At 40.5% G+C, this 13,513-nt stretch overlaps 1 protein-coding gene across 10 annotated transcripts in view; it reads left to right on the top strand.

Moving 5' to 3' along the window:
• SNCAIP (synuclein alpha interacting protein) overlaps positions 1-13,111 on the top strand; it is a 163,234-nt gene extending 150,123 nt beyond the window's left edge. For 5 of the 10 annotated variants that reach the window (XM_069591683.1, XM_069591680.1, XM_069591682.1 and 2 more), the window contains 2 exons: positions 976-1,046; positions 12,561-13,111. In XM_069591683.1, the coding sequence (XP_069447784.1) occupies positions 976-1,046; positions 12,561-12,645 (156 nt within the window). In that variant the 3' untranslated portion in view covers positions 12,646-13,111. The remainder of the gene's footprint in view (positions 1-975; positions 1,047-12,560) is intronic. The other 5 variants (XM_069591687.1, XM_069591690.1, XM_069591686.1 and 2 more) reach the window with 1 other exon arrangement.
• The last annotated feature ends 402 nt before the right edge of the window (positions 13,112-13,513 follow it).

The raw sequence follows: 13,513 nt of genomic DNA, 5'->3' as shown, positions 1-13,513 counted from the left end.
CTATAGGACTAGATTACAAAATCAGTGTGAAATCAGGCCCCTCTTTATCCCTGATTCTGTCCCAGGAAGAGTTAGTTCTCCTCATGTGACTGGACAGTTTATTCTCGAGCCCAATTAAACAGTATACAAATAGAAATTCTATTTCTAAAGAATTAACTACTCAGCTTCAGAAAGACCTTTGGAATAAATATGCCGCAGGAACCTCCACGTTGACATCTTAAGACACAAGCCCCTAAGGAAGCCCTGGTGGTCTACAGTGCTTGCCCACACACAGGGGATGGCAGAGTGTGTGCCATGAACTGCGCTGTATAATTGCATTTATTGTAAAACCACGTGTTATAATCTGGATTTAAATCCTGTGAGTAAGAGATACGAACATCTTTTTAGGTAATGTTTCCTGCATGCTTTGTGCCTGTTATGCCCTTAAAAACATGGTATAGCCGCCAACGTGTGAAACCCTCTGTGAAACAGAAGGACCCAGAATATCCTTCACAGTAACTAGAGAGTAACACCTGCATAATTTATTATTTGTCATAAGGTACAACCCCATTCTGGTGCGGTCTAAGAACTTTCTAGATTCTTTTTGCAGTACCAAAATCAAATTTTAGTTAATATCACTCCAATTAACAACACACAAATTTTAATTGCACATTGATTTCCACCGAGTTGTCTTTGTTATAAGACTTTAGCATGTATTTGCTTCAGCTTAGAAAAGTCACGCTTGTGCCCCTGAACACCAGGCCTTTTGGATTAAATATGTCCAAACTTACATTGCTGGAATAAAACTTCTCCAGGTAACTTAATGGGTCCTCTCACTGAGGAGTCAAAGATCTCAGCAGTTCCCCATGCACCGTAAAGTGTGTCCAAAGCATCTATCCTTTAACCTGTCTCCTGCATGCCTCCTGTTTATTGAGACTTGTGCATGTGCTGAGCTTGTTGCATGTGTTCAGATGATTTTTAATTGCACCTCTCTAGGAGATGTACGGCAGCTGCATCAATCTTTCCTCTAACACGCTGATTGAAGAGCATCTGCGTAACTATGCACGGTACGTGGTGCTAGGGTGTCTCCACAGCAGTGCCAGGCCTTCACTTTAAATTGCATGACCTTTTAAATGGTGGTCCTAGCACACTTTTTGCAGGCGCTGACACCTAGGTAGTAGAAAATTCTGACTCCTCCCCCAAATAGAAGCTGACAGATTTGTAACTGGTCCTTAGAAAGGGAGCAGGTACCCACCCTAATGGAGGGGCTTCATTCCAGTAGCAGAGGGCAGAGGAATCTACTCAGAGCACAAACAAGCTGTGCTTCCCAGCTGACCTTGACTTTCAGTCTTTGTTTTAATGGTGGGCTTCCCCGGTAGCTCAGGTGGTAAAGAACCCGCCTGCCAATGCAGAAGAGCCAGGTTTGATCCCTGGATTGGGAAGATCATCTGGAGAAGGGAACGGCAACCCAATCCAGTATTCTTGCCTGGAGAACTCCATGGACAGAGGTGCCTGGTGGGCTGCAGTCCATCCGGTTGCAAAGAGTCAGACAAGACTAAGCAACTAACACTTTCACTTTCTTTCACATGACTAAGTATAGAAGTGACACTTCCTGCCATGGGTGGAGTGAGTCAGCCTCCTATCATAATCAGAACTTTGAAACTGAGCTGAGGTTCTTCATTGCTGGTTATAGACTGAAAGCTCCTTTAGTCAGCAGTCTGCTGCGCTCAGGAGAGCTGAGGTCCTGCCATGCTGCAGTTAGTTCAGCGTTCAGAACTGCAATGCTGGTCTATAAGCCAGGCTGTGAGAACCCACCACCATCAACAACCAAAAAAGGCCTTTCTTCAAGACAATATTTGTGATTCAAAAGGCATGGACTGTGTATATAGAAGGATCATCTCAAGGTCCCCAGTGACTCAGGCTGCTCCCTGAGCAAAGTCCTTGTTGGGCATAGCTTTCCTTCCTCCCTGGGATACACACAACCCCTAACAGAGCAGGAGGCAGGGGAGTGCTTAGCAGAGAGCAGCTGACAGGGAGGTGCTGCAGTCAAGTGCCTCGTGACAGGCTTATTCCAGGAGAGGTAAACCCCTAACCCCCTTTCAAAAGGACTCATCGTTTAGATCAAGACTATGGCATGCCTTTTAGCACCCTTCCAGAATCCTCCAAAATGTTTGTGAGGAGACGTGTTTATATATAATAATTGCAGCTACACAAATATAGGCCAGTGTGTTGTGGATATAAATGTTAGTTCAGAATCCTAAGGTGTAAGAAATGTCACTCTCTTTTTCTTTCCCTCTAAATCAAATTTAATCCACTTCATGTCTCCGTTCAGGCTAGAGGAAAAGTAAACCTGTCATTTTACAGGGTCCCCCTAGGGATCTCATTAATTCCATACATAAGTTGAAGGAAGCCCCTTGGAGCTGTGGTATTTGCGGGTCACCCTCGTTCTGCTCAGGTCAGGCTCGCATGTTGCCTAAGTCTGGGCTGCTTCCCATCACACTGGGGCAGCGCGGCTTGGCCAGTGCTAAGAGCCCAGTGCCTGGGTTGGGAAGGAAATAGAAAAAAATAACCCATTCCCTTCCCAGACGTTGGTATCAGCCCACTTCTGTTTCTCCCAGCCTATCTTGACCGTCCTTGTACCCTTCTGTGTCTGCATCTTAGGTTCTGTCTTCTAGTACCTGGAAAATTCTGACTTTGTCCTTAAAGGGAAATCACCAATAATACTCTAAGGCAAGGAAGCACAAAGCCTTGGGGAACTCCTTTGAAGCCGGAGGGAAAATACCTCTCATTTCTTCCAGGCTCCCACAGCACCTGAAAACAAGATAATTAGTATCACAGTAGATTCTCCTGCTAGATATATTTCATCCTGTCTTCTTACAAGCAGGGAGACAAAGCTAACAATCTACTATAATAGGATTACAGAGATCAGAGCACAAAAGGAGGTTATGAGTCTACTCAGATATCTGACAACTGGGTTAACACTTTCCTTCTCAGTTAAAGGAACAGTCCTTCTGAAGACTCAGTTTTGAACCTATCAGATTCACTGGTTTTATGTATTAAGACAGTTTTCTTTCAGTAATAAAGAGAAACCCCCAAATTATAATTCAGATATTTAGATAAACATCCAGACCCCTTCCCCCTCCCTGTCATATAAAATCAATGTGTATTTTATCATAGTTTTAGTTTGACATGTGTTCCATGAAAAGTGAAAATGCACTAGTTTGTTCATTGTAGAGTGAAAAGTTTTCTCCTATTCACTAACCACACACAGAGGTAGGGAGGACCAGCCCAGGTCTCTCCTTAGATAAAGTAAGGATGACTATATCTAGTTGAAATAAAGATCCCTCAGAGAAACAAGCTAGCATGGGAATGTGAACATGCAAAATACCTATTTATTCTTGTTTTGCCTTTGGGATCCATAGCACAGGCATCTCACAGAAAGAGGGGGAAAAAGGAAAAAGCTCAAATGCCTATCTATCAGTGATGCCTTCAAATCTTGACCCAAGAATTTTCTTGAAGGCTACACAGTTCCTCTGGGGAGCAGGGATTGCCTGGGATCATGTAACTTTGGAAAGCAGTGGCAGCCACTGGGTTGAAGTTGGCTCTCAGCATTATGCCACTGGTGACCCTATCAGAATGTCCCTGGGAGAAAGAGAGGAGCAGTGGACCCTTCTTCCAGCCCTATCCTTGAATCACGTTTTAGTTCTTAAGATTTTTTTTCTCAGTAAAGGAAAAATAGAGAATGAATACAACATTCTGATGTCAGCTCTGTGAGGGGGGTTCTCTTTGCTATTACTTTTTCAAGTTGGTCACAGTTTGATAGCAAAGAATCTAAATGTCTTTTCAATGCCCTTTAAAATTAGATTCAGCTCTGTTACTTGAATAGTTTTCTCAGTGTGTTTCAACTGCAGAGGATGACTTTGTTTATAACAAGCAGATTTATCTTTACTTTTTTTTTTTTAATAAAGGACAAGTTGGTTTTAAATTATTACAACTCCAAGGGAATGTTGGCAGTTACTTATCTTAAAATGCCAATAAGACATTCATTTCCCAGAGTTTAAGTCTATGTGAGATCTGTAACACATAAAGAGAGCATCGATTCCAGTCCCTGATAGACAGATGGCATTAACCTCTGGCCACCACTGGTCATATCCTCTCTGAGCACAGTGGCACCATGGCCTGAGGGGTTAGCATCAGGAAGCCCCTAATCCTATCACCAACATGGGAGCAGACTCCTTAAAAAGACATTAAGCAATAAACACCATTAGTGTGGGTTTTACTGCCAAGGAATTAGCCACGCTGGGACTTATACATCCGGAGCCAAGAGCTAGCAGCACGTATTTCATATAGATGTCAAGACTGTTCAACAGCCACTTCAGAAAGAGTGGCAAATTTGGACTGGAATGATGTGAAATGATGTAAGGGTATGGCAGTGGTCATCTGCTGTGCCCAGTTGGAGGTCAGAGTTCAGGGTACCCCTACTGTGCATGCGCGCACACACACACACACACACACACACACACACACACCTGTCCTTATTGTCAGGAAAGATTACTAAACAGAAAAGTGAGCCAAAGACAGGGAAGACATTGGGAAGGTAGAGGTGAGGCCCTGGCTGAAACCTGTCCCAGGCAGTGTATACCCTCGGCCCCATCGAACAGCATTCCAGAATCATGATCGAAGATGCAGGGAGAACAAAAAGGAATCTCTGATCCTGGTACTAAAGCATTTTTGCCATCATTTCTCTGGGTATAAATGAAATAACCACACCTTAATCTTAAATTTGTGACCTGAAAGTATTTTCAACTTTTAGAGATTCTTGAAGGGATAATTACCCAGTCATAGGAGTGTGACCGGACTAGCTGAGATTATGTTGATTGCATAGTTCTAGACTGAATCCCTGAGAGCACACTGACTGTTACCAATTTAACAGTTCAGAAAAGCTTGTCAGAGTGCTAGTACTAAAAGGGGGTTTGGTAACCCTGTAGGCAGAGTTTCTGCCCCCACAGTGCAGTTTTATGTTCTGATCTCTGATGTGAGTATATTTTTCTGTGTTTTTGCATCTGATATACTAGTTCTGGGGTCCACAGCCAGAAGTTGGTGTACCTGGGGCAACCACCTCTGTCTCAGAAAGCCCTAGAACTCATCTGTCTCCTTTCCCTATAGCCCTCCCCACATTTGCCCAGTTTCCTCCTGCTCAGCTCTTGTCCTGCCCACCCCCACCTCTGCCTCCCTAGGATTCACATTCATTTCAAAGTGAAAACCTGTGTTTCATACAGGTCCCTGTGATGTGTCCCAGTCTGGAACCATTTCTCCAGATTACATCCATTAAGTGACAGCCTCTCCTCTGAAATGGGTCACAGTTTGGCATTGTTCTTGGCTGTTGCCTAGTAGAATCTTGTGTGTGGAGAAAAATGCCCATGTGATGGGGAATTGTTCACATGATCAGCTTTCCAGTGTCTGGGCACAGCTTAGCAAACCCTTTACAAAATCTGCCAGGGTTTGCAAGATTCATGAGAGTGTGATTCACACATGGAGTTTTTATTCACAAGTTCCTTATACCCTCTGGGAAAAGGAGAAAGCATATTCTATCATAGGAAGACAGTAGAACAAGGTTTAGTATCAAAATGTGCTGAGTTGAGATATAGAAGAAGCTATTGCAAAGAAGAACCCATGTTCTATCTCAAAGCACTGCACTTGGAAGGCAGGAAATGAATGTTAGGAACACCTATGGGCTGCAGGTAGGAGGGGGCAGAGGGGAGATCTACCTTGGAAACCAAAATCCTCCCATCAGAAATACACCCTTTCAGCATACTCATCTGGTTTAGGCATACTCCCAACAGCTATGAACAAACAGTTCCCTTCTCCCTCCTCCACCGTCCTTTCCTCTCCCTTCCCCTCCCCCACAGTCCAATTTGGAATTGTATAACCTCCAAAGGGGGTGAATGTAGAACCAGTGTCCTATTTGCACCATGTCTGCCACTACTACACTGTCTTTGCACATTAATAAACTGTCTATAAACTCTCCTAAGCCTGGAGTTTTAAGGAAGCCGTAAATCACTTGAATTTTTAAAGTATCAGGTAGAGACTTTACCCAAACATCTTCTAGTGTCTTCACTGAGAATCCCTGCTCCAACCACAGCCATCCGAGCTATCCCTTCCCACGTGGAGGACAGTGCAGCTGTATGACTCTCCTGGATGTCAGACCCCTGGATTGCCAGTGTCCTTTGTTTCAATACTGTCGTTAGCAATTTTGCCATGCCAGAGTAAGGCGTGTTCCTTCCTTTAGCAAGAGAATGATCAAGAGAAAATTGAGAGGATGTAGTTAAACCATGGTCAACTCCGTGAAAGGAGTAAGAACTTCCTGGGAGTGGTGACCCTACTAGCACCATCATACCGCAGTCTGTACCCCAGTGTCTAGCTTGGTGCCTGGCACAGGGTAGGGACTTTAGAATATGTGAAGGAGAGGAAGCTAGAGAGAGGGAAAGGAGGAAGGAAGGGAAAAGAAAAGACCAAGCCTGTCATCCTGAAGAAAGAATGGTATGCCCTGTAGAAGCCTAGGCCTTTTGATTACAAGTCTACTCCCCTACAGTGAGTTTAATATTGAGTATTTCAAGTATATATTTTTATTCTTTGAACCAGAATCTCATTTTTTAGAACATGGGCATTTACAGATATGCTCTCAGTGAAGGTCTGAAGGAGATCACAGAAATAGCTAAGTCAGCCTACCTGTTTTGGCCATCAGTAGGAATATGCAGTCCATACTCATGGGCCATTTTAGGCAGATTCTCTAAAATAACTTGCCATCTAGTCACCCTGGGCTGTAGAAATATGGAATCCAGGCACAGATGAGTCAGCAGGTTAGATTACTTGAAAAACTCTTACTTAAATTTAAGCCTTCTTTCCAATTTTGGTCACAGAGAATGTGATTTTATATCCAAAAATGAAATCAGGAGCAGCAAATTATCTGAATAATTCATGCCAGAATTACCCAAACAGTTTTGCTTTTTAAAAAAAAATTTGAATACTGGTTATTCAGGACTAAGTAATTGATGGGTTCAGGGAGTCTTGAATCATCCAGATATTATTCAGATAAAAGCCTCAAATTAACATTTTACTTGGTATTGACTCAACTCTAATCATGCTGGGTTTTGTTCTGCACAAAGTGCTTTTAGTGTTTTTAAACACAGCACCCCTTATATTAAAGTAGAAATACTTCCTCAGTGTCTAAATTATGATGATATCCTTAGACTTTTTTTTAAGTTTTATTGATTTTTATATTTTTTGTCCAGGTGCTATAAGTACATGTGATAGTAACACCTTATAACAAAAACTGGCTGTCCATGTGTCCAGCCTCCCCTGTTCTCATTCCTGCTCCCCTGAATCAGACATTTGCTTTGCTTTTAGGTGTTTTCTCTAGTATTCTGTATTTCTCAATAACACGGTTATATGGACTTTCAATTTTAGATATTATCTTTGTTGTCTATTGGCGTCTTACTATAGAAGATAAAAATGATAGCTGCTGCTTATAAAGCACTTACAATGTACCAAAAAATATTCCAAGTACTTCATGCATATTGACTTTTAATCTTCACAGTGAATGACACAATATGGTAGATATTATTATCTAAATTTTCCAGATTAGAAACGAAGACACAGAGAAATTATATATCTTGACCAAGATTACACAGTACCAGTGGTAATAAATTATGTATCCAGGGTTTCAGCTCAGTTTGGTTCCAAAATCCATGTTCTCAACAATGAACCAACTTTGTCTAGCTCTATTTGGACAAATTTGGCAACCAGCACTGCCCCCCGTTACAGCACACACACATATACACACCTGCATCCTCTTCCCACCATCAATATAGTTGTACCACTCTTGGGAGTTAAATCAGTATTTGGTGTTTATTATTATTCAGTTCAGTTCAGTTCAGTCGCTCAGTTGTGTCCAACTGTTTGCGACCTCATGAATCGCAGCACACCAGGCCTCCCTGTCCATCACCAACTCCCAGAGTTTACTCAAACTCATGTCCATCGAGTCAGTGATGCCATCCAGCCATCTCATCCTCTGTCGTCCCCTTCTCCTCCTGCCCCCAATCCCTCCCAGCATCAGAGTCTTTTCCAATGAGTCAACTCTTCGCATGAGGTGGCCAAAGTACTGAAGTTTCAGCTTTTGCATCAGTCCTTCCAATGAACACCCAGGACTGATCTCCTTTAGAAAGGACTGGTTGGATCTCCTTGCAGTCCAAGGGACTCTCAAGAGTCTTCTCCAACACCACAGTTCAAAAGCATCAATTCTTCGGTGCTCAGCTTTCTTCACAGTCCGACTCTCATATCCATACATGACCACTGGAAAAACCATAGCCTTGGCTAGATGGACCTTTGTTGGCAAAGTAATGTCTGCTTTTCAATATACTATCTAGGTTGGTCATAACTTTCCTTCCAAGGAGTAAGCGTCTTTTCATTTCATGGCTGCAGTCACCATCTGCAGTGATTTGGGAGCCCCAAAATATAAAGTCTGACACTGTTTCCCCATCTATTTCCCATGAAGTGATGGGACCAGATGCCACGATCTTAGTTTTCTGAATGTTGAGCTTTAAGCCAACTTTTTCACTCTCCACTTTCACTTTCATCAAGAGGCTTTTTAGTTCCTCTTCACTTTCTGCCATAAGGGTGGTGTCATCTGCATATCTGAGGTTATTCATATTTCTCCCAGCAATCTTGATTCCAGCTTGTGCTTCTTCCAGCCCAGCGTTTCTCATGATGTATTCTGCATATAAGTTAAATAAGCAGGGTGACAAAACACAGCCTTGATGTACTCCTTTTCCTATTTGGAACCAGTCTGTTGTTCCATATCCAGTTCTAACTATTGCTTCCTGACCTGCATATAGGTTTCTCAAGAGGCAGGTCAGGTGGTCTGGTATTCCCATCTCTTTCAGAATTTTCCACAGTTTATTGTGATCCACACAGTCAAAGGTTTTGGCATAGTCAATAAAGCAGTAATAGATGTTTTTCTGGAACTCTCTTGCTTTTTCCATGATCCAGCGGATGTTGGCAATTTGATCTCTGGTTCCTCTGCCTTTTCTAAAACCAGCTTGAACATCTGGAAGTTCACAGTTCACATATTGCTGAAGTCTGGCTTGGAGAATTTTGAGCATTACTTTACTAGCGTGTGAGATGAGTGCATTGTATAGTAGTTTGAGCATTCTTTGGCATTGCCTTTCTTTGAGATTGGAATGAAAACTGACCTTTTATTATTATTATGGCTATCTAAATAGTTATCATAGTAGATACGTGCAATGTACTATTGTTACATTTCTTTATTTATGTAACTTTGTTTTCCTTGAAGATAATAATTTTTATTTTTAAGTATATAATTTCTGAACACTCTGCTAGAGACAAAACCCCTTCTTTCAGTGCATTCAGACAAATTAGGTACCTCTCTGTTTCAGTCTGTTCATGGAGACACCATCTTTCCTTTTGCCCCAGTCTAGATTGCTGCTATCTGGCAGTGCTACACAGCTGTGACCCTGCAGTTTCCTATATACATTATCCTGGGAATTGCCTTTGGCTTTTCCACTGTGATTTCCTGAATCTGTCTTTTCCCTTTCTGTTGGTCTATATTCTTTCTTTGGTAAAGACAACTTCCATCCTGTGGAGGTGAGGGGGTAGTAAAAGTTTTGAGGCCTTGCCTGCCTGAAAATAGCTTCATTTTGCCCTCATATGGATTAGCACTATTTGGCTGGGTATAGAATTCTAGATAGGAAACTATTTTCCCTTAGAATCTTGAACAGATTATTTCATTTTCCGCTTGCTTCTAATGTGTCTGTCAAGAAGCTCAGTTTCTCCCTAATTTCTAATCCATTGGAAGCTTTTACGATTTTTCTCTTTATCTCCAGTATTTTGATTTCATGATACTTTGCCATGATTCTATTCTCATTTCTGGGTTATGAGCATTCAGCAGGCTTTTTCAATCTCGAAATTATGTGCTTTGGTACTGGGAAGTGTTTCTGTATAATTTCTTTGAAAATTTTATCCCCTACTGCTTTTCTGCTCATTTTTCTGAAAATACTGTTAATCTGATGTTCAACACACTAAACTGATCCTTTTCTAATTATTTTTTCTATTTTTCTAAGTATTGTCTAACTATATTTCTCCTATTTTTATCCATACTTTTGCTTTTTCTAAAAATTCTTTCTAGGATATTTACTCTACTTTTAAATTTCTAACTTTTTATTTCTTTGATTATTGTGTTAATATTCAGTAGCATTTTATTGGTTTTCTCTTTTTTATAGCATTAAGTATGCAAGACTTATTTAAATTTTATACTCAAATACAAATACAAATGTATATGTCTATCTCTCCTTCCTTTTTACAATAAAGAGGGCATCCTTTACACATAGTCTTGCTTCTTGCTTTTTTTCATCTATCGTTTTAGAGGTCTTTATGTATTCATTAAAGAGAGCGTCTTAATTCTTTTACATAGATTCTTTATTTGTATGAATGTATTTTTTTTAATTCTTTCTACATTTCTGTTGAGATTCTGGTCTTTCTTGTTGATTTGTAGCAGCTCTTTATGTATTATACATTATAAACATTAGCCCTCTGTGATACAAATAGCAAACCTTTTCCTCAGTTTTTCTTGTTACAATTTTTTGAAGTTCTTATCACCCCTTATATTGTCTCTATTCAGTTTGACTGCTGTTTCTCTATTTATCTTGGTCTCTGTCTGTCATGGTAGCAATCTTCTCAAACATCTGGTGATCTCTAACTCATTCATATTTAAGAATAAGACTCTAAAACTGAATAGAAGCTCTGGCTTGTTGACTGGTAGATATTGCATCACACAGACTGGTTAAGTACTAGGCTCTTTGGCTGGGAAACTCACTGTCAGTATTTGTAGGACTTTTCTTTTGGCAGCTGATTTCTCAAGATAAGGAAACTCCAGTCTCCTCCTAGGATCTATTAACCTACTTTCCAGGAATCTTTGGGTTAAAGTAACAGGGGATGGGTTGACAACTGTGTTTTATAACTTTCACCTAATCCCATGGTTTTCACCCCTTCAGCTGAATTTAGAGTCTCTCTGGTCCATGCCTTGCAAATTGTAACCTGCAGTCTCTCTTAACATTGGGAAAGGGACAGTCACCTGGCTGCATTAGGTCGGGAAGGTAATCTGGGTATGAACTGGTACTTCCAAAAAGTTTTAAAATAGTCTTCCTATTTTCAGCACTCACACAGCACCCACTGCGACTTTCAGAAATACATAGTGTTTCTAGTTCCTGCATCATGAACATCAGTTTGTTGGGTTCCCTGACTGTAGGCTTAGATTTCTGCTTTTCCTGCCTGCTCTGCTAAATCAATTCCACATGTTCATCCATTTTCCTCTTTCTGAAATGTTGTTGGCATTTTGTGTGTGTTATCGTCTCCTCTTCCACTTCCCTTATTCATTTAGGTTGGTGCCTTTTTTATTCATTTGCATGTTCTTTTGTAAGAAAGGGATGATTAATGCTATGTATTCCATCTATAGTACTTAATTAGAAGTTCCTAGAACATCTTTTAACCAACCAGGTTTTTCTTTCACACTCTTCCCTTTCTTTCCCATGAACATCTCTCTAAAGTTCTGTTCAGATGAACTCTAAATAAAAATAAGAATTACAACTTTCAGACAGTGATGATGATCATTATTAACCAGTCTAAGAATAAACTACATGATCTTTGTAAGCAAGCATGATTTTGAGGGCCATAAAGCCATGCTTGGAGTTCTCCATTCAAATGTGGCCTCATGTGAGCAAGTACCATTCCCAGTAACAGTTTGTTTTTGTCTGGCCTAGCAACAAAAAGGAATTTAGTAGGATGCACACTTGCTCACACTCAGAAGATAACTCCTGTCCGGGAGATTTTACACCCAGAATGGGACTAATATTTCAGTGAAAATGAATGCTTCTTCGCAGGGGAAATTCACATAAAAAGCAAAACTGTTCCTAGACTTGAGCTGGTATTTCTTTCCATAGATTTACAAGGTATTGAGTATTGAAGGGAAAACAGCACTATTGTTCCCTAGGCTCTTCTTTTTACTATAGATATACCTACTCGTGCTTTTCCACCATGCTGCTACTCAGTAATCACACCCCCAGAGCATAAGCATTTCCTTTAAACTATTAATACTCAAGTTTACTGGAGAATAAGAAGTGTCATCAGTGAACCCCATGAATAAAATATAAATATCTCTTGTTTCAATTTAACAAGCAATACTACTCTTCCTACTTTGTTTGACTGATAAAATTCATTTGACTATAGAATTTTACTTGGATTCCAATCAGCATGATTGAGTAATTACTTTCGGGGCCAAATTTTAAAGTATCCATAAAGTATGTTATTATGTGACTATTCCTTTTATTGTTTAAGGAGCGGTTTATATGGAAAAAAAAAAAGAATAATTTGCATTCTGGAATGAAGTGTTCTTCAGTGTGGTTTGTGTGAGGATAATTTCCATTTGGGGTGAGCTGTTTAGTGGCATTGTATTGTAACTTGACCATAGTTTTATCTAATTTTGGCCTTGTGGTTTGTCTTCCACTTAGGCATGATGACATCAGTAGAAAAATGAAGAAATCCTACAGTATAAAGCATGTTGCTGAGCCAGAATCAAAAGAACTCTTCTTATAAATCATTTTTTTATTATCTCTCATTGCTGCCCTTTGGACACCATTGGAAATTTCTGGACTGTCCTCTGTGGAAATAGAATCATGAGAACAATGCCTCACCAGCAGAAGACCAGACGATTAGGATGCCTTAAATTTATAGCACTAGCATATATGACATTTTGGGGTGATATTTGTATATATAACTTGTTTTTAAAGAGATGCAGTTTGAAAGCATGATTGGGCAAATGTATGTTTTTTAAGATTGATTCAACCTCCCCACAGGACATCCACCAGCCACTGACACCATTTTGCCTCATCAGTTGCATGGGTGTTTGCTGATGCTGGTTGAACCTCCCTTTCCCCATAATATGGGCAATTTGGGCTCAGCTTCTCCGGGAGACCAGGTCAGTGCTGTTGTTTTCTGTCGAGTGTTTTTTTCTGTCGTTTCTACTTTTTGTATAAAGGAAATAAAACAATGTTAACAACCACCTGCAAGCTTGGGGCACTTACTTTCTAATAAGTCTGTGATGTTCTGATTTCTAAGGAGCTTGAAGCATATTTTGACTGCTGGTATTTTATTTCAGGAACAAACTGCCCAGTTAAGCTGCTTTCCCATAGGGGTAAAATAAAACATTCTACTTTTCACTAAAGTACTAAAGGATCAAACGAGTATATAAAGTAAGTCAATTCCTTCTGTCTTTTCAAATCTCAATGTTGACAAGAGAAAATACTAATGACAGCTAAGGATTTAGCCCCTTCTTGGGTCTCTTTTTTTTCTGCCTCTAACACATGATGAGGCCTGTCTAATCCCTTTAGGAGACAGTGTGGAGCCTGAGTTCATAACAGCCCTATTGTTGATGCAGCTCTTTGAATCCATGTAAGAGTAAGTT

This window comes from Ovis canadensis, chromosome 5, assembly GCF_042477335.2.
Source record: "Ovis canadensis isolate MfBH-ARS-UI-01 breed Bighorn chromosome 5, ARS-UI_OviCan_v2, whole genome shotgun sequence".
Taxonomy (NCBI): Eukaryota; Metazoa; Chordata; class Mammalia; order Artiodactyla; family Bovidae; genus Ovis; species Ovis canadensis.
This window is presented reverse-complemented; position numbering and strand designations above follow the sequence as displayed.